Source organism: Sander lucioperca, chromosome 7 (genome assembly GCF_008315115.2).
Source record: "Sander lucioperca isolate FBNREF2018 chromosome 7, SLUC_FBN_1.2, whole genome shotgun sequence".
Classification (NCBI taxonomy): Eukaryota; Metazoa; Chordata; class Actinopteri; order Perciformes; family Percidae; genus Sander; species Sander lucioperca.
The window spans coordinates 36,816,123-36,836,501 of NC_050179.1; the positions used below are offsets into that span (position 1 = coordinate 36,816,123).

The 20,379-nt window shown below is 41.2% G+C and overlaps 2 protein-coding genes across 4 annotated transcripts in view; both read right to left on the reverse strand.

Moving 5' to 3' along the window:
* Positions 1-20,379, reverse strand: part of LOC116036403 (NLR family CARD domain-containing protein 3-like) — a 1,020,880-nt gene that overhangs the window by 732,473 nt on the left and 268,028 nt on the right. The gene's annotated exons all lie outside the window — the stretch shown is intronic.
* Positions 1,871-15,176, reverse strand: LOC116054914 (E3 ubiquitin-protein ligase TRIM39-like). Of its 3 annotated transcripts, none has more exons than XM_036003670.1 (3): positions 14,990-15,176; positions 13,352-14,052; positions 1,871-2,744 (listed from the first exon to the last, which is right to left on the reverse strand). In XM_036003670.1, the coding sequence occupies exons 2-3, from the start codon at positions 14,041-14,043 to the stop codon at positions 2,150-2,152; spliced, it is 1,287 nt and encodes a 428-aa protein (XP_035859563.1). In that variant the 5' UTR covers positions 14,044-14,052; positions 14,990-15,176; the 3' UTR covers positions 1,871-2,149. The 3 variants fall into 3 exon arrangements, with proteins under 3 accessions (XP_035859563.1, XP_035859564.1, XP_035859562.1); XM_036003671.1 differs by lacking the exons at positions 13,352-14,052; positions 14,990-15,176 and adding exons at positions 3,047-3,403; positions 8,544-8,693 and having other exon boundaries at positions 1,910-2,890; XM_036003669.1 differs by lacking the exon at positions 1,871-2,744 and having other exon boundaries at positions 12,536-14,052.

Genomic DNA, 20,379 nt, shown 5'->3' on the forward strand with positions numbered 1-20,379 from the left:
CATTTAAATGCTGATGAGAAAAGGAGACAAAAACTGTAAAAAAGACAAAACCTTGGAAAAAAAGATGGTAGAAAGAAGGAAGTAAGACAAGAATAGGTCCAAAGAAGGAGACACAAATGTCACATTTTTGGTAGGAAAAAAAAGTACATAAAGAGTAACAATGTTCTGGACAACAGCCTTGTAACTATTAAACATTTAGTTAAAGCTACATTGTGTAAGTGCGAAGGTGTACAAAAGGCCGTCTATCAGCCATCGTTGTTGGATCTCATGGATGAGAGAGCGGCGTGGACGCGCGCTTCACACCACGAGCGGGCACGCGCGCCACCCGACGGAAAGGAGAGAGAAAGAAAAGGAGACTGCAGCCTCCAAAGCAGCTCTTTTTTTCTGATGACGCTGGTCTCTTGCTCTTTTCAATATCCTTTTTCTTTTTTTGGGCGAAGAAGAAGAAGACTCCTGTTCCTGAAGTTTAGATTTTGAATATGTGTGGTCCTCCATGTTTCCTTCTTCAAACTTGCCGGGGCCGGGAAGCTACGATACCCATTAGCAGCATTAGCAGCACCTGTGAGTTTATCATGTGACAGAGAAAACATGAAAGGAGGAGCAGTATGTCCTGTATGTCTCTTACCGGCTAACGTATTTCAAGATGGAGCATCATTATGGAGCGTCTACCCCAGTTCATGCAAGCGCAAATGTAAAATTCCAAGCTAATAGGAATACTTGGAATTGATGGTGGTGGTAAATATTCATAAAAAAGGTCAAGTTTGTGAAGGGCAATACAGATTCTGATAATGAACAACTACAAATGTTACACACTGGGGCTTTAAATATCTCATGTACCCCCTGCAGTCCTCCAAAGTACCCCTAGGGGGACACGTACCCCCATTTTGGGATATGACGAGGAGAGAGGAGAGAGAGTGGAGAAGAGCAGCAGCAAGCTGAAAATGAATGTCGATCTCGGGTAGTCAGTCACGATAAAAAGTTGAGTTTAGACAAATATAAGAGCTGCATGACGTTGCCTCTGAGTGTTTGTTTATGTGAACAAGTTTGTTAAAGTAAGTGTTAAAAGTAGTTTTCTGCCGTGTTCGTGCGTGAAGCTGGGCAAAAAGACCCGTTCGTCTCATTAAGTTTCAGTCGCGTAGGAGTTAAATACTCTCGTGTTTTCTTTGTTTAAAACGCTGCTGGTCGTGTGAAGAAAAAGATTGGCTGAGTCGTCGGATAGGGTCGTGTGTTGTTCGTCTTCTCATTGTGTATCCGTCAGCTGGGATTGCGGCCTCGTTGAATCAAGCTGCCGTCGTCAGGATCGCGAGGACAATCGCTGAGGGTCAATGAGTGAAGAAACAATACCCTGCCATCCGTTGGTCATCATTCAGCACCTCATCCACGAACCAAGAGTGGTGATGTATATTGTTTTCCTCTTTTCCTACTGAACACTGGTAAGCAAACTACCATTTTCTGTCAGTGAGTCATCAGAACTGAACTGTTCAATCGTGCAGTTACCTTTGATGGAACTGTGACCAGTGAATATTCCTGCAAAGGGATTCATAGACTTTCTTTTGTGCACATTACTGAACTTTTTAGCCCATGAACTCATAAATGGACGGAGTATAACTTTTCCTGGATTTTTGAATTGGATCTTGAATTTTTGAACCGAATTGAAGTGAACTTTAAGTGAATCAAGTGAACTTCATTTGAAAGGTTGAGTTTACTGAAGTGAACTGTGAAACGTTTCAGTCTACTTACAATAAGTGAAACTGATTATTTTGTTCAGATTGAACTGCAACTGAAACACATTTGTTGATTTTCTCTCTTTATTATTTTCCACATTTTTATTTCACTTTGATTTTTCTGCATTTGAAATTGTTTTACACTTCCTGTGAAAACAAAGAAAACAGAATCATGGAATGAGAGGAAGACTTTCTGCCAAAACTACGGATCTGTGGGACCCTGAAAAAGTTGGATCTGATCTTAATGAAAAAGTTTAGGAGGCAGATGAATGGAAGTTAATTCCATTAACTCCAATAATCTGTGTATTGTAGTAAGACGCACATGTGACAACACTGAAAGACTTTGTATACACATTACATCACCACTAATATACACTTAGTACATTAAATGAAAGTGAATCTAGAAAATCAAATGCTTGATCTACTCAGAGACTGACAGGAGAGATGATCAGAGGGGCAGAGTTTTTACCGTCATCTGGAACAAGTGGACTGAAGAATGGGTAGAGTTTCTCAGTGAAGGAGCAGCCAGTATAGGAGTAGATAAGAGCTTCAGCATCAACGTCATAAAAGGAGACCAGACCCTCCTCATAATCCACAAACACCCCCACCTTCTGAGGCCGAGACTTCAGAGACAGACGGACTAAAGGGTCAGCACAGACGTAGTACGAATCACCATTCAACAAACATATCGTCCAGTAACCATCTTGAAGAGATGGTAGAGTGCTTCCCTTCCTCTGAATCGACTCTCTGACCACTCCTAACCGCCAATAAGTCTTCCTTTTAACCTGAACTTCGTAATAAAATCTTCCTGAAGAGAAACTCTGCTTTGCTAAGACAGAATCACTAGAATCAAATCTCTTTGGATTGTCTGGGAGATACTTCACATCACAACAATGTACTTGTTTTCCATCATCAGACAGGATGAGCCAGGCATTAGCTGTATCAGGATCAAGAGTCACATTCACTTCATACTGCTGGACCCTCTTCAGATCAGACTCATGGAGCAGGTTCTTCTGTTTCCTGAGTTTTTCCTGCTGAGCCACATAGAGCTGCTCCACCTCAGTGCTTCTCTTCTTCAGCTCAGAGATTTCCTGTTTCAGATCTTTGACGAAGCCTTCAGCCAGTTTCTCTGTCGTTTTCTGTTTCTCTTTGATCGTCTCGATGAGCTCGGCCTGGCTTCTCTCAACAGACTCCTTCACAGTTAAGATCTGTCTGTTTGTGTCTTCCTTACTGAGCTCCATTGATTGTTTGATCTCCTTCTGGATCATCTGCAGAATTTCAGCCTGTGTCTTGCACAGCTCGATCTTCTTTTGTTCTGAAACCATCCAGGCCATGAAGACACACATCAGACATGCCAGGAAGAACATCCAGGTCTTCAGTTTGGTTCCTGAGTAGACGTCACGGGGAACTTCTTCTGGTATCAGTTGAGCTGACTGTCTGAACTTAGCAGCCATCTCAGAGATCAAAGTATTGACCTGCAGCTTAGGTTTCGTGTTGAAACCGTTTCTACAGGTAGGACACTGATAGGGAATATCAATATCCCAGTGTTTAGTGATGCAGGCTTTACAGAAGTTGTGTCCACATGGTGTGGTGACTGGATCAGTGAACACATCCAGACAGATGGAGCAGAGAAACTGATCTTCAGTCAGCAGACTGCTGGCAGCAGACATATCGACACTCTGAGGACGAAATGTGGAAAATAAAACTGTGATTATTATATTAGTCATATGTAACATGTTAAGACTTACAAAAAAACTCTTATGTTTGCACCCAATAGACTGTTAATATTAATGGACAGAGCATGTGTGACGTGACCCATTGATTTGTGGAGATCTGCTATGAGTCGTCGAGTTTGTGAGGGAGGAGCCCTTACACTCTACGTTACGTTACACACTTTCACTGGCAATCTCATCATAGCCACGCCCTAAAACACCCCCTGCTTTATCGCCGATTTTAAAATCAACGAGATCATAATTTAAAAAAAAAATTATCATTCTGTGTTGCAGAAGACTTTACTGAAGTGAAAACACACAGTGAGAGGGTCAAAGTTTAAGATGAAAACACAGGCAACAGCCAAAAACAAATTGAGATCTATTTTAATGTCCACAGTGTTAGCATGGTTAGCATCGCTAAGCCTCTGTCCTGATTGACAGGTCCTAAAGCATCACCTGCTTTATTGTTTGTTTTAAAATAAATGGGACCATCATTTACTGAATGAACATCATGCTGTGTGAAGAAGTCATTATGAAAATGTTTACTGAGGTAATAAATCAAGTGAGAAGTGGGTCACTTTCTCATAGACTTCTACAGAAACGGACCTCCTTTTGCAACCGCACATGTCGCCCCCTGCTGGAATTCAGATAGAAAGCAGGTTTAAGGAGTCTCCCCCTGCTGGAATTCAGATAGAAAGCAGGTTTAAGGAGTCGCCCCCTGCTGGAATTCAGATAGAAAGCAGGTTTAAGGAGTCGCCCCCTGCAGGAATTCAGATAGAAAGCAGGTTTAACGCACTTCTGCATGTGCAGCACTTCGCCGAACCGGATGCTTTGTCCATTAATATTAACAGTCTATGGTGCCACCCCTATACTTTAGCTCCATTCATAACTATTTAAACTTTTCTCATAGACACTTGTGTAAGGCATCGTAGCACTCAGCAGAGAGTTCTTTTTATGGTGACAGTTTGCTAAGAATCTTTCATAACTCATGAACTGTTTATCATTCATCGCGTATCGTTAGTTACACATTTGCACTCTTTTCAATGCCAGGAAAAAAAGTCTAAGTCATATCTAACAAATGCTCAGCCGTCTAGAACAATGTCCCATCGGAAGTCTCGCTTTACCAGACCTTCCTCCACAGCGCTGCAGAGGAAAGTCTGGCTAGTCCACACAACCTTCCTGGATGGGAGAATAACATGCTGTGGTTTTATTGGAATTTCTTTAAACCAATCACAATCATCTTGGGCGGTGCTAAGCTCCGGACGGAGCCACGGTGCCTCTCAGGAAGGAACTTGTTTTGGTGGAACACGTGTACGTTCAAAAGTAGTTTTAGTCGTGCAACAGAAAACTCAGATTGGACAGATAGTCTAGCTAGCTGTCTGGATTTACCCTGCAGAGATCTGAGGAGCAGTTAACCATAGTCCTCATAAATCCATAGGGGGTTAGAACGCCAACACAGAGACAGAGGAAGGGTACGGACATCCAGCCGAAAAGAAGGACATCCGGGGGAATTTCTGTTGGCAACGGAGCAATTCCAGAAGTGGAACGTCGAGGATATGGACCTATACCTCGTCGGTTACTCCAACCCGTGAGGGGGTTTGCGAGGGCCCGTCCATCTCTGTTTGCAGTTTAATGACTTTATGGTCTCAATCGCTAGTTTCAAGTCTTCTTCCCACAGCATGATGTTCATTTAGTAAATGATGGTCTCATTTATTTTAAAACAGACAATAAAGCAGGGGATGGTTTAGGACCTGTCAATCAGGACAGAGGCTTAGCAATGCTAACCATGCTAACACTGGACAATAATGGCATTTTCCCACTGCTAGTACGGGCTCTACTCGGCTCGGCTCGGCTCGACTCTTCGACTTTTCCATTGCAGATTTAGTACTGCCTCATGCGTGAGGCGGGCGTGGCTGGTCGTCATAGCGCAGCCACAGGAAACGACACACACACAGAACATGGAAAGTGTGTTGTTGTTGCTAGAAGACCCAGACTGCAAAAAAATACACAGCTGGCTAAACTATTTAAAAATGGCGGGTTTGTTCAGGACACCCCCGTCTGTCGCTTTCACGTCACCTTTTGGTATCGCCTCAGCTCGCTGGGAACCTCGACGGAGGTGGTACTAAAAGAAGTACCTGTTAGCAGGTACCAGGTACTTTTTTTCGTAATGGAAAACCAAAAAATGCAAGTAGAGTCCAGGTGAGTTGAGTAGGTACCATGTAATGGAAAAACGCCATAAAATAGACCTCAAGTTGTTTTTGGCTGTTATCTGTGTTTTCTTCTTAAACTTTGACCCTTTCACTGTGTATTTTCACTTCAGCAAAGTTACCTGGAACATTTTGGTCGCCTAGAAATGTCTTGTTCAGTGGGTGCCTATGTAGTCCCGTTATGTTTTACAGCGGACATTTATCGTTAAATGAGAAGGTAAAAACCTTTGTTCATCCTGCATTTGGCTATTACCCTTGTATCGTGCACTAAGTGCTTAATTTGAAATGGCTTTCTCACAAATATGCTTTAATTATGCCGAAAGTGAAGCTAACTAGCCGCGATCTGTACACATAGGATTGAAGGGACAGTAGCAGCTAACAAAATCCCTAATGTTCACAAAAATGCATTAAATTGAAATCGGACACCATTGCTAGCTTTATAAGACCTTGGGGTGAATGTTATATAAGTGGCGTGACAAAATTCAAACTAAATATACTCTAGTTATGCCGGCAGCTGGCAGCCAGCCAGCTCCACGGAGCCCCGAGCCCCGGTAGTCCAGTAGCCGAGAAACGGTGACTTTCACTGGGTATGGAGGTTGCCGTTTTCTCGTCAGACTGTGTGGAGCTCCTAAAGCCGGACACATCTTACCAAATTTGCAATTAGCCATCAATTTTCGTAAAACGGCCTATATTTGAGCTTTATATAGTTGATTTCTCGCTTAAAAAAGTCTCAGAAGTGAATTTAATAACGAAATAGCCCGACAAACAACGTATAACTTTGCAGTGTCTGAAATATGAGACCTGCTGTCTCGTCTCCAATGTGTTTCTATGGGGTTCGCTCAAACCAATCAGTGCGAAGCTCATCTAAATATTCATGAGCATACCATATTTGGAAGAAAAGCTCTTGTTCCAAATAGAGCCATATTCACAGGGTAGTTAAGGGCCTAATAAAATAGCATTCGGGCAATTTTCAGCCCAACCAATGTTAGGTATCCTATTAGGAGACCTTAAGGAACAGTGTGAAATACCCTAAATAATCATTCTATCACCCCTTTAACATCTCCTACATAGTAGATCAACTTAAAAAACTAACAGATAAATAAAGGTTTTGGCCAAACAATGGCTACAATTTGTTTCACCTTGCCTTTCAGGGCTTTCATACATTACGCTGTGATAATTTGATTACTTTTAATTTTATTGGTTTATTTGATAGGGACCATGCACATATATACATTGTATAAATGGAGCTGCACCTCCGGTCACCAGTCCGTCAAGCTTCTGAAGTTTGTGGACGACACCTCCCTCATCGGACTCATCTCTGATGGAGACGAGTCCACCTACAGGTGGGAGGCTGACCACCTGGTGACCTGGTGCAAGCAAAACAATCTAGAGCTCAACGCTCTAAAGACAGTGGAGATGGTTGTGGACTTCAGGAAGAATTCAGCCCCACCTGCCCCCATCACCCTCTGTGGCTCCACAATTGACATTGTGGAGTCTTTCTGCTTCCTGGGAACTACCATCTCCCAGGACCTCAAGTGGGAGCTGAACATCAGCTCCCTCGTCAAGAAAGCACAACAGAGGATGTAGGCTACTTCCTGCGGCAGCTGAAGAAATTCAACCTGCCAAAGCAGACTGCAGCGTGTCATTCGGTCAGCTGAGAAGGTGATTGGCTGCAATCTGCCGCCGCTCCAGGACCTATACGCCACCAGGACTCTGAAGCGTTCTGGAAAGATTGTGGCCGACCCCTCCCACCCCAGACACAAGCTCTTTGAGCCACTCCCCTCTGGCAGGAGGATGAGGTCCATCAGGACCAAAACCTCACGTCACATGAACATCTTTTTCCCCTCCGCCACTAACCTTATTAACAAGGCCTGGAAACCACCCTGACTCTCCACCTCTGGCTCTTCATGCCACTGTTCTCTCTCTGCTGTAATGCTCTTTGCTCTTTATTTTTTATTTATATTTTTATTTGTTCTTGATTCTTAATTTAATACATACTGTGTACATATACTTATATTGTTTATACCTATACTTATATTGTTTAATATTCCATCTAGAGAATGTGTGACGTGCACCAACAACACCAAAACAAATTCCTTGTATTTGTTAAAAAACGTACTTGGCAATAAAACCCTTTCTGATTCTGATTCTGATTCTGAAAAAATACCATGTAAATATGCCAGAATTAATAAAAATAGCTACTTTTCATCTGCAGTCCCTAGGCAGGTGACATAGGACTAACATAGAGACAGCCAGCAGTCATACAGCACTCATTCACTATACATTAAAAGGTACACATAATGGTGACATATACATTGACAAAGACATTATTCATCCACCTCTATACTGCATTCAATGTAACAGTGAAAGTGTCTGGGTGATGAAATGTGTGACAGTTAGAAGTGAGTGCATCTCTGGTTAGTTGTAAGTGAGTTTTAAAGGTGCTGAAGGTAGGACCCTCTCTGATTGGGGGGGGCGAGCTATTCCAGAGTTTACCTCCTATTATTGACAATACGTTTGGTCCAGAAGTGGTACAAACTATAACATTTTTAATCCCATTTAAATATAAAAGTTATTTATTCACATTTCTTAGAAAGAGGAAGAAGAGCAGTTTCAGAGAGGAACTTCCTGAGCTTTTGATTTCACACAGGAAACCGGTCAGAAATAAGTCTGTAAAATAGCTGTAGCTAAAGCTAACTATGACTGACCTCCGTCTACCTTTAACTAGTCAGAGTTAGTCACTGTGGATTGGTTTTTACCATCTGTTTTAAAGTTCTGCCACAATTTACAAGTTGTTTTATCAAAAAATATGACTTTCATAGCATAATATATTTATATCAGATTCTGGATTTAACTTTGAGCAAGTATTTAGTGAGTGTATGTTGTCTCAGTGTACTCACCAGTGTTTGCAGAGATTCTGCTGTTGTTGAGAAAAAGCTGCTGGATTCAGTTGGATGTTTCTTTCAAGAGAAACGGAGAGATTTGCCTCGTGTGCAGCTCTGCTGTTGCTCACACTTTTACTTTCATTATTAGGAAATGTGACGTTGCAGCTCTCCTCTTCCTCCTTACTCTTCCTCCACCTCTCAGGCTCAACCCTCTGAACACTTTCACTTGCGTGTTGACACATGCATTAACCACAACCACCCACAAAAAAACAGCTCACACACATTAGATACAAATCAGAGAAAAACATGACGAAGACATTTTATAGCATGCAGCCTGTAACAGTTTACATACACATAGACAAGGACTCCTCCCCACCAGTACACAGATCCCTGTCCAAGCCCCAAACCCCACAATATCATTGACCAGTGTAAAACATGCCCTTATTCTGCCCTAAGGCACAGGGAGTCCAAACCGGTCGCCGTATATATCCAGTCTATGGTTCAGACAGCAGCCTGTTGTTGTAACATGAGCCCACATAAACAGACAGACAGACAGACAGACAGACAGACAGACAGACAGACAGACAGATAGACAGATAGATAGATAGATAGATCCCCAAGGGGAAATTCATACTTACATATAGCTACAAAGAGTAATGCCCGGTATGTATTCCACGTATACATACGTCCACGGGGAGTTCATGCCCTGGGTAAACACAAGACTGCGCCGGGTGCAAGATAGGGCCCCAAGGGTCCAATGCTGGGAAGAAGAGGGGCGATCCCTGCCGTGAGAAACACCACAGTGGCTACATATGTCATAAAAAGGGTACTATTGCATTGCCAGACCTATCTATCTACATTTGGAGTATAGCCTCCTCGGGTCAGAACAGTTAACCAGCGTCTGTAACGGTAAACCAGACCAGCGCCCCCGGCTGCTTTTCTCTTCTCTTCAAAGATGAAGTCCGTCATCAGACATGCAGATATATTCATATTTATAATGTGTGTGTCTGTTGTGGTCTAATCTGACCCACTTTCAAAGAGTTTCTATATCAGAAATTTGGGTTTTCTTTCAAAAACAAATGCTACGCTCTTCACAAGTAAAGTAAATAATTAGTTCACTACTTTCATTGAATTTGGGTGTTTTAGTACATTTTATAGCATTTGAAGAAAAAACTATTGATAAAAGAATGTTGAAAAAGTGACAAACGTCAAAAGTGACAAAAATGTTTAAAAGGTGACAAAAAAGTGAAAAAAATGTCAGAAAAAGTGACACAAATGTTTAAAAAGTGACACAAATGTTTAAAAAGTGACAAAACAGTGACAAAAACGTGGGAAAAAGTGACAAAAAAGTCAGTAAGAAGATGTTGGACTTGGTCACTTTTTGACTTGATGCTGCGTATGTTTAAATGTCCACATAATATACCTTTTGGTTTTGCTTTAGGGTCCCAGATTAATCTAGAGTTATTATCTGTGTGAAATACTTTTCTTTTCCGTTTTTTTTGTGATTGCTGGATTTAGCAGTTTCCTGTAGCGTCTGTTGACAGTCATATCATGTTCATTAGTTTCTATGTTGATTGAACAGTCATTTATGGCGCGGCTCTCATCATTTTGTGGCATTGTTGGCATTGTAGAAACAGACATAATCGTTACTTGCTGTGGACGGAACATGACCGTGGTTTGTTGTCATCGCAGCTGCTCCATTCACTGGCAGCTCTGGAAACATGCCGGCTTCCAGCCACCGTGCTTGGGCAGCACCGCTCCACACAGCTTTCACATGCCGATATTCCAGATTCCCGACCCGCAAACGGTGCACCCCACACCGGGCCCCTACAGCACCGAAACAGCAGTGACTACCAGCCAGGTTAGTTTGCACGTTATCTGATATTGACACGCTGTTGAAGGAGCGTGCCAAGGGGAGTGTGGGTTTGCACCTGGCTGTAACTTCACAGGTAGAAGTTCCTTCTTCTATCATTTCCGTGGAATAACAGCCGTTGTAGCCATTTGTATAAACTGGCTGAATTGATGAATGTCTCCAGATAATAAGAGACGGATCACGCTGACCAGCACATCGTTTCGCTGGAGTTTTACCACAGGGGGTCTAAAATGTTTGTTAAGTCAGCCAGGATGAATGAAGGCATCAGATTGCTGGTTTAAAGGATCAGGATCCGATTTATCACTTGAAAAAAGTGTCAAGCACTGGCCATCTGGTTTTAAAATAATTGCCAGAAATACATATACCTGGAGAGCCACAAGCACACCTCTACCACCTGCAGCCATCTTGCCATCTGTGGTGAACCCATATTTACTGTCAGTCAGTTCCACAAATATCACTGATAAGTTTTTTGTTTTTCCAAACTTTATTTGGATTTTTTTTAGATAATAAGAAAACCAAAGACAATACAAATCCAACATGCAACCAAACAAACATGTTAATATAATGCCCCCCCTTCTCCCACAATGCTTTAGACCAGTGTTCCTCAAATAGGGGTACGTGTCCCCAAGGGGTACTTTGGAAGACTGCAGGGGGTACGTGTCCCCCTAGGGGTACTCTGGAGGACTGCAGGGGGTCTGTGTCCCCCTAGGGGTACTCTAGAGGACTGCAGGGGGTATGTGTCCCCCTAGGGGTACTCTGGAGGACTGCAGCGGGTACGTGTCCCCCTAGTGGTACTTTGGAGGACTGCAGAGGGTACGTGTCCCCCTAGTGGTACTTTGGAGGACTGCAGGGGGTACGTGTCCCCCTAGGGGTACTCTGGAGGACTGCAGGGGGTACGTGTCCCCCTAGGGGTACTCTGGAGGACTGTAGGGGGTACGTGTTCTCGACCTATTCTTGCCTTCCTTCCTTCTTGCTTTTTCCAAGTTTTTGTCTCCTTTTTTCATCAGCATGTAAATGTTCTCCAGGTCCAAGGCTGTTGTTTAGTAAATCTAGTTTAGTTTGGTTAAGTTTAGTTTATTTTTTCCGGCCCTCTGTAACTCACAACAGTCAATGCCCTGATAACATTCAGAAAATAACATTGTTGTTTTTACTCCCACAAACAAAGCAAAAATGAACTGAATAAAAACAAAAAACAACAACAACAACACTAATACATATATATATATATATATATATATATATATATATATATATATATATATATATATATATATATATATATATATATATATATATATACATACAAGAAACAGAGGAGACTGAAAAGGTGTAGGTTGAAGCCTAGGCTTATTACACCTACCCTTTTTACATAAAATTATATTCTTTCATACAAAAATAAAATGAAAATTACAGAAACTAAGTATACACTATATACCCCAGTACCCACAAGAAGTCCAATACATTTTGTGTACCTTCTGGTATTCACACTTCTGTTTTCTATTTGTTAATCACCTTATGTTTAAATAATGTTTTTAATCGGTTAATTGTTTTACACTTTTTCAAGTCAATTTCTAATTCGTTCCACAGTTTCTCCCAAATCTATCGCTGACATCGCTGTATTCTTCCTCTTTATAGAGACTTTCTTTTTCTACCAAAAATTATTCGCGCTGGTTAGGGGGTACATGGCTTAAAAACACTGTTCAAAGGGGGAACATTATTGAAAAAAACGCTTGAGATCCACTGGTCTAGATGAAAAAAAGAAACAAACACAGAATACGACAATAAAAGTTTCCCATCAGATCATCTTCAGTGTAATAACAGAAGGCAAATATTATCAATACAGCTCAATCATTGAGTGAAAATTGTTCAATGAAATCAAAAAAAGGACTCCAAGTTTTTATGAGCTTTACACATTTTGTATCTTACTTTTTTAAGAGGCGGGAATGATAGAATCTACTTCAAACTGTATAAATGTTAGATATTATCTAAATGATTCTTGGGTGAAAGGTGGGGGAATGAGAGGAAGACTTTCTGCCAAAACTACGGATCTGTGGGACCCGGAAAAAGTTGGATCTGGGTATATTATGGTCTTTGGTGAGACGAATGAGGTAAATGTTTTCAGTACATGTCAAATACATTTTTGGTTCAATATGTGTCCATATTTGAAGTTAATTAAAAAGTTTAGGAGGCAGATGAATGGAAGTTAATTCCATTAACTCCAATAATCTGTGTATTGTAGTAAGACGCACATGTGACAACACTGAAAGACTTTGTATACACATTACATCACCACTAATATACACTTAGTACATTAAATGAAGGTGAATCTAGAAAATCAAATGGTTGATCTACTCAATGACTGACAGGAGAGATGATCAGAGGGGCAGAGTTTATACCGTGAAATGTAACAAATGGACTGAAGTATGGGTAGAGTTTCTCAGTGAAGGAGCAGCCAGTAAAGGAGTAGATAAGAGCTTCAGCATCAACGTCATAAAAGGAGACCAGACCCTCCTCATAATCCACAAACACCCCCACCTTCTGAGGCCGAGACTTCAGAGACAGGACATCAGAGTCAGCACCGGCGTAGTACGAATCACCATCTATCAAACATATCGTCCAGTAACCATCTTGAAGAGATGGTAGAGTGATTTCCTTCCTGTTGATCGACTCTCTGGCCACTCCTAACCACCAATAAGTCTTCCCTTTAACCTGAACCTCGTAATAAAATCTTCCTGAAGAGAAACTCTGCTTTGCTAAGACATCAAACCAACAATTCAATCTCTTTGGATTGTCTGGGAGATTCTTCCTCACATCACCATGTTTAACTTGTTTTCCATCATCAGACAGGATGAGCCAGGCATTAGCTGTATCAGGATCAAGAGTCACATCCACTTCATACTGCTGGACCCTCTTCAGATCAGACTCAGGGAGCAGTTCAATGATCACTTTCCTGAGTTTCTCCTGCTGAGCCACATAGAGCTGCTCCACCTCAGTGCTTCTCTTCTTCAGCTCAGAGATTTCCTGTTTCAGATCTTTGACGAAGCCTTCAGCCAGTTTCTCTGTCATTGTCTGTTTCTCTTTGATCGTCTCGATGAGCTCGGCCTGGCTTCTCTCAACAGACTCCTTCACAGTTAAGATCTGTCTGTTTGTGTCTTCCTTACTGAGCTCCATTGAGTGTTTGATCTCCTTCTGGATCATCTGCAGAATTTCAGCCTGTGTCTTGGACAGCTCGATCTTCTTTTCTTCATATTCTTCTTTCAGAAGAACAAAATCATGTTTCTTTTGTTCTGAAACCATCCAGGAAATGAAGACACACATCAGACACGCCAGGAAGAACATCCAGGTCTTCTTTTTGGATCTTGAGTAGACGTCACGGGGAACTTCTTCTGGTATCAGTTGAGCTGACTGTCTGAACTTAGCAGCCATCTCAGAGATCAAAGTATTGACCTGCAGCTCAGGTTTCATGTTAAAACCCTCTTTACAGTTAGGACACTGATAGGGAAGATCAATATCCCAGTGATCAGTGATGCAGGCTTCACAGAAGTTGTGTCCACATGGTATGGTGACTGGATCAGTGAACACATCCAGACAGATGGAGCAGAGAAACTGATCTTCACTCAGCAGACTGCTGGCAGCAGACATATCGACACTCTGAGGACAAAAAATATGAAAACTCAAAACTGTAATGACATCTTTTAATTTGTTTCAGAAAATCTCACTTCATGTTCATGTTCACTTCATGTTAAATATTTTTAATTACACTTCAGTGTTGAACTTACCACATTTATAATGATATACTGTGATATATTTAGCCAGTATTTGTCTTTATTATTTGTTTTATCGAAGCGTCTGAGGGAGCAGAGCTTATAGGAGCCAGTTTAAGTTATTGCTGATAAAGACCCAACATTTCCTTTGTTTGCTGCTTCATGACAAAAGCTTGTAAATATCTAAATAACGAGGGACATTTATTGCAAAGAATGTATAGGAAATATACAGCCGCTGCTTTGACTCAGGTTCACCGGCTTCTAAACAGCAATAGCAGCACTGTGATGTAAGAGAAGGAATGTCTGTAGTACAACCCTACATATTCGTGAATTTTATATGCAATAATAATGCAGAATTCCATTGTGTTTCACTTATATAAATTCTGCAGCGAGCCACTGCCGTGATTCCATGAACTAGCCAGCAGTCTGTGGTTAGTTCACATCTTTAAAGGTCACCTATTATGCTTTTCTGTATTTTCTGTCATATCAATAATGTTACAATGTCGGATGTGAAACATTGCCAAAGCTTCAAACAGTGAGGTCAACGTATTCTAGAAAACAGTCCCCTAAAACCACAGATTTGACACTGTTCTGAAAGCTCTGGTTTTAACTTTTTTTAATACAGATGCAGCAGCCATGGGCAGTATAAGAAAAAGAAAGTGTTTTTTAACATTAGCACCTTAGACAGGGAGGCTGAGAGGAAAGAGTTTGAAGTTCAAGGCTGCTTACCAAAGCGTGTCACAGTTATTTAAGTTGTAAAACGTCAATTGTCTGACCTTTATAAGCAATACATTCTTGTGTGCATTTTGTCTCAGTGTACTCACCAGTGTTTGGCGGAGGTTCGGCTGTTGTTGAGAAAAAGCTGCTGGATAAAGTTGAATGTTTCCTTCGAGAGAAACGGAGAGACTTGTCTCTACTGCAGCTCTGCTGTCGCTCAGACAAACTTTCACCTGCAGTTCAGGAAATGTGACATTCCTCCTCTCAGTGCAGCTCTGTGAGGAAGGTGTTACTGCCTCTTTGAAAGATACCTTAACATAGATTGAAAACAAGATACACGTTTGTTTCCTCATCTTTCTTCTACAATGGAAGTGTACAACAACCAGAAGAACAGACAAGTACAAACAGACAACACAACAAAACTGAAAGATTCACAGAAACATACTGTATATTTGATGCCTTTATAAGAATACAAAGTTAGGCTCACTGTTTGACAGACTAAAATAAAAGAAATGACAAAAAAAAGTAAAAATAGAAAAAGGGAAAATACACAGCATTTTAAAATTAAATACAAGATAGATCACCAAATAATTGGATATACAGATGAAGCCATCTACATGTTCCCCTCCAAGCCAGAAGCCACTGTAACCACACCCTTACATTCACTGACAGGGTTTCACCATGAGGTGGCGCTTCCTTCACAAAGTGTAGTGAGTGACTTAAGCTACCATTTATTGTACATTAAATTAACCTTTACCACACTGGAGATATCCCCCAGGGACACGTAGCAAATCCAGTTCATTCCAAGTCAATGATGTCTATTATACAGTAGTTATAGCCTACTGTAGTAATTGCTCTCTAGTCTCTAGTTAGTGTGTGTTTAGCTAGTTTAATTAGTCTATTTAGTTATTGTAATTTAGCCTTTAATTAGGCCTGCATTTGTTTATTTTGCCCGTGCATGGTTAAAATGTGGCTTATTTCAAAGGTGAGGCTATATAACCATGTTCCTACAGTGGTCATTTTATATACATTATAGCCAAATTAAATTCTGTCTTTTCATCTTTACTAGTTAATATAGACTGAGAAAAATATTAATTCACTGTTCTCGGCGTTGTAACCCGGTAACAAGTAACCCACCGTCATGATACACAAAACCCTGGGTGAGACCTGAAGTTACCTTGGTAACCCCAAATCTTGCTTCGTAGTAAAAATGCTACGACTGTCAGCTATACTGCAGTATTTAGGGTGAATGTTTTCTTGCATATTACCCAATAAGAGTGATTTTTGATGGGCCTTTAGCACTTCACCCATCTGTTCTAACAGCAAGAACTAGGGATGCACCAAATCCATATTTTTGGGGTTCGGCCTAATAACAAATCCACTGGTTAAGATTCTGCCAAAACCGAATACCGAATCCTCCTCCCATCCTCAGTCCATTGTGCTATTTTAGAAAACATATTTTCACGCTGCCACCCGGTGCAATAACTGTTCTGATAATTTACACATAGGATGAATACTGTGGGCATATATACCTTAGTGTGATTTTCAAGTGAGTGAATATTCTTAAGAAATATGAATTGAAACTTGGGATTGTTGCAACTCAACAAAAATGATAGATTTGCTAGACCATACAGTCTCTTAAATGTCTTTTTTAATAATCTAAAGTTAGCTCACAGTTTGCCTTTTGTTACTTTATTAAGAATGTATATGGTACAAAGTCAGACATCATAGATTTCACATAACGTCAAAAAACACAGATAATATATATATATTAGATAGATCAACAAATAACTGTTTATAATACTGAAGGGTAGATACACTTTTCTTATTATTTACATGTTCCAGAGTATTTAAAGCTACATTGTGCAAGAATTTCTCCCATCTAGCGGTGAAATTGTATATGACTACCAACTGAATATTACTTTCTAGCCCCTCCCATTTTGAGGGTGTTTTAACGTTTTTCCGTCTCATTGTCTCCCCTGTCTTGTGTATTTAAGTTCAGTCTTTTCTTTACTCCTGTGTGAGATTGTATGTTTTCCTTGTATCCTGTCTTGGACACTGTCACCTGTACGTTTTACTGTGCTCAAATAAAACCACTGAACTTTACTCACGAGTCGAGCATTTGTGGGTCCATTTCCTGGTGTGCGTGTCACATATAGCTACGGAAAGTAATGCCCGGTATGTTGTATGTATTCCACGTATACATACGTCCACGGGGAGTTCATGTCCTGGTTAAACACAAGACTTTCACCCAGGAAACGGGTGTTCATGTCCCAGGAGTGTTTTCATCCAAATTATGATCTTTTTTCTAATCTTAACTAGTCGTATTGTGTCTAAACTTACTTCGCCGCATTATGCTCACTTTTTGTTGCCTAAACTTAACGGTAACGTCCGCTGAAACCTACGCTCACGGTGCTCCGTACCCGGCTCAAAGTCACCTTTTGTCAGCTAAACTTAACTGTCATTGTGACCAATCCTCACATGACTAGCCGGCCATCCTACGAATGGGTGTCCATAAGTTTTTGGACGATATAATGCAAAGTCGTTTATGAGAATGCCCTGGATTGGTTGATGTCTTCATTACCGGTGTGAAAGCTTAGAAAAACTATTTTTGTTCCAAGAAAGAAATGGCATCACGGTTGCAGCACGGTTAAATGGAACAGAAACTTGTATAACAGGTACGTGTCCACAGGCCAGCGTCATTTCCAGCTTTCCCATACATTGTCTCTGTAAGCAGCTTTGCAATGCATTCTGGTAGCGTTGCAGCAACTTTCGAGAGACATGGCATCAAGTGTCCCGCTCCTCATTTGCATAAAGTTGACTCGCTGCCTCTCGAAAACTCCTAAATAATCTTTTAAACTGACTGTTGGCGATCTAAAGTGAAGACAGATTCAGAAGTTGCAGATTATTTCTCGCATCAAATGTTTGATGTCGAAGAACATCACAGGCCCTATTTTAACGATCTAAGCGCACGGCGTGAAGCGCCTGGTGCAGGTGTGTTTAGGGCGTGTCCAAATCCACTTTTGCTAGTTTGACGGCAGAAAAAAGGGTCCGTGCGCCGGGCGCATGGTTCAAAAGGGTTGTACTTAGTGTCTTCATTAATCAGAGGTGTGTTTTGGGCGTAACATACAATCAACCAATCAGAGATCATCTCCCATTCCCTTTAAAAGCCAGGCGCGTTTGGACCTTGGAGCATTGCTATTATGATGGAGGATTTACACCGTAATATTTTTATTTGTAATCTTCTGCATGGACCAGGTTTTTGTTTTTGTTGTTGGCTGCCTCAAGATAGCAATACGCCCAGAATGCACCTGAACACACCTCCCTGTAAGACCAGCACGCCCAGAATGCACCTGAACACACCTCCCTGTAAGACCAGCACGCCCAGAATGCATCTGAACACACCTCCCTGTAAGACCAGCACGCCCAGAATGCACCTGAACACACCTCCCTGTAAGACCAGCACGCCCAGAATGCACCTGAACACACCTCCCTGTAAGACCAGCACGCCCAGAATGCATCTGAACACACCTCCCTGTAAGACCAGCACGCCCATGGGTGCAAAGATGGGTGCAGGTACATTTGCTATTTAAACGACACGGGCGCTGGACGGGAAATTGACAACTACGTCGGTCTTAAACTTGCAAAGACACTTGGGTCGGGCTTTGTGCTGCGCCTGGTGCAAGATAGGGCCCCAAGAGTCCGATGCTGGGAAGAAGAGGGGCGATCCCTGCCGTGAAAAACGCCACAGTGGATACATATGTCATAAAAAGGGTACTATTGCATTGCCAGACCTATCTATCTACATTTGGAGTATAGCCTCCTCGGGTCGGGACAGTTAACCAGCGTCTGTAACGGTAAACCAGACCAGCGCCCCCGGCTGCTTTTCTCTTCTCTTCAAAGATGAAGTCCGTCATCAGACATGCAGATATATTCATATTTATAATGTGTGTGTCTGTTGTCACAACCATGTTAGTGGTTTATAGGAGAGCAGTCCTCTCTTCTGTGTTTAACCCTCCTGTTGTCCTGGGGTCTAATCTGACCCATTTTCAACAAGTTTCTATATCAGAAAATTTGGGTTTTCTTTCAACCAAATTGTCCAAAAAAATAACATGGATGGTTCCCTACAACGCTCTTCACAAGTTATATAAATGATCAGTTCACTACTTTCATTGGATTTGGTTGTTTTAGTACATTTAATAGCATTTGAAGAAAAAACAATTGATAAAAGAACGTTAAAAAAGGGACAAAAATGTTAATAAAGTGACAAAAATGTCCAAAAAAGTGACAAAAGTGACAAATGTCCAAAAAAAAATGCTTTAAAAATTTGGGAAAAAAAACACAAAACTTAAAAAGGCTCAGAAAAATTCGACAAACGTTGATAAAAGGTTTTGCATTTAAAATTTGGACCCAGAAAAACCAAAAGTTGCAGGTCGACGGGAAGACAACACACTTTATTAAGAGGAGAGCAGCAGCACACAGACCGGTATGAAACCAACTTTCATGTTACATTAAAGTGATAAACACATAAATGCATCAATAATTATAATACAATCATTTAAAGTAGATTATTCTGCAGAATGAGTACATTTACTTTTGGTACTTTAAGTTTATTTTGCGGCCGATACTTTTGTACTTTTTGAATGCAGGTTTTTATTTCTGCACTGAAGCTTTAGTACTTTTACTAAAGTAAAAGATCTTAGTCTAGTACAAGAGTACTGCTTCCACCTCTGATGATAACATGACAGGATTTGTGTCGGCCCCGAGACTTTGAGCCCGTTTCCTCGGCCTTCTGAGTTTAATGAGATTCTGATAACAGAAACCAAATTAAGCTGAGAAAACACTGGAAGAGCAGTCTTCAATCTTCTGTCCCTCCCTCCATCTCGCCTCGTTTCGGTTGTATTTACCAGAGGAGAGCTGAGGAAGAGGAGCAGAGGAGCAGAGGAAGAGGAGCAGCTGAAGAGGAGCAGAGGAGAGCAGAGACATGAAGTTGCTGCCACCTAGTGGACATAACAGAGGAGAGCAGACACATTGGGAAGATGTCTTTTCACATTAAATCAAAGGTTATCAGTGTAACAGACTACAACTCTCTTAACTGCAGATATAGGAACTTTAGGACCAACATGTAGACCCAATCACAATGTTTGTTTCCAATAACTTTCGGGTAGAAAACTCCTGCCCCGTACTCTCATCTCCTTCATCTAAAAAATTTTTTTCAAACATATTTTTGTTGAGACAAGTTTCGCAGAGCTCACGAAAGACAAAAACACACCAAACCATTCAAGGTAAAGGCTCAACAAAACGAGAAATCAGAACGTTAAGATTTAAAAGGAGAGGGAGCATGTGGTGGAAAGCAAATTACATATTTCCACGCCAAGTTAATTCTCAGTCTTTATTGTCTGAGTTTCAGCCGCCTCCAGGTAATCAAAGAAGGTCCGATTCAAATGCTGATGATCGGTTTGATGCTTTCATACGTCAACACTTACTAACGTTAGCT

Bases quoted from the DNA above. Each gene is read 5' to 3' on its own strand.
- LOC116054914 (XM_036003669.1), bottom strand. From the start codon at position 14,043: ATGTCTGCTGCCAGCAGTCTGCTGAGTGAAGATCAGTTTCTCTGCTCC.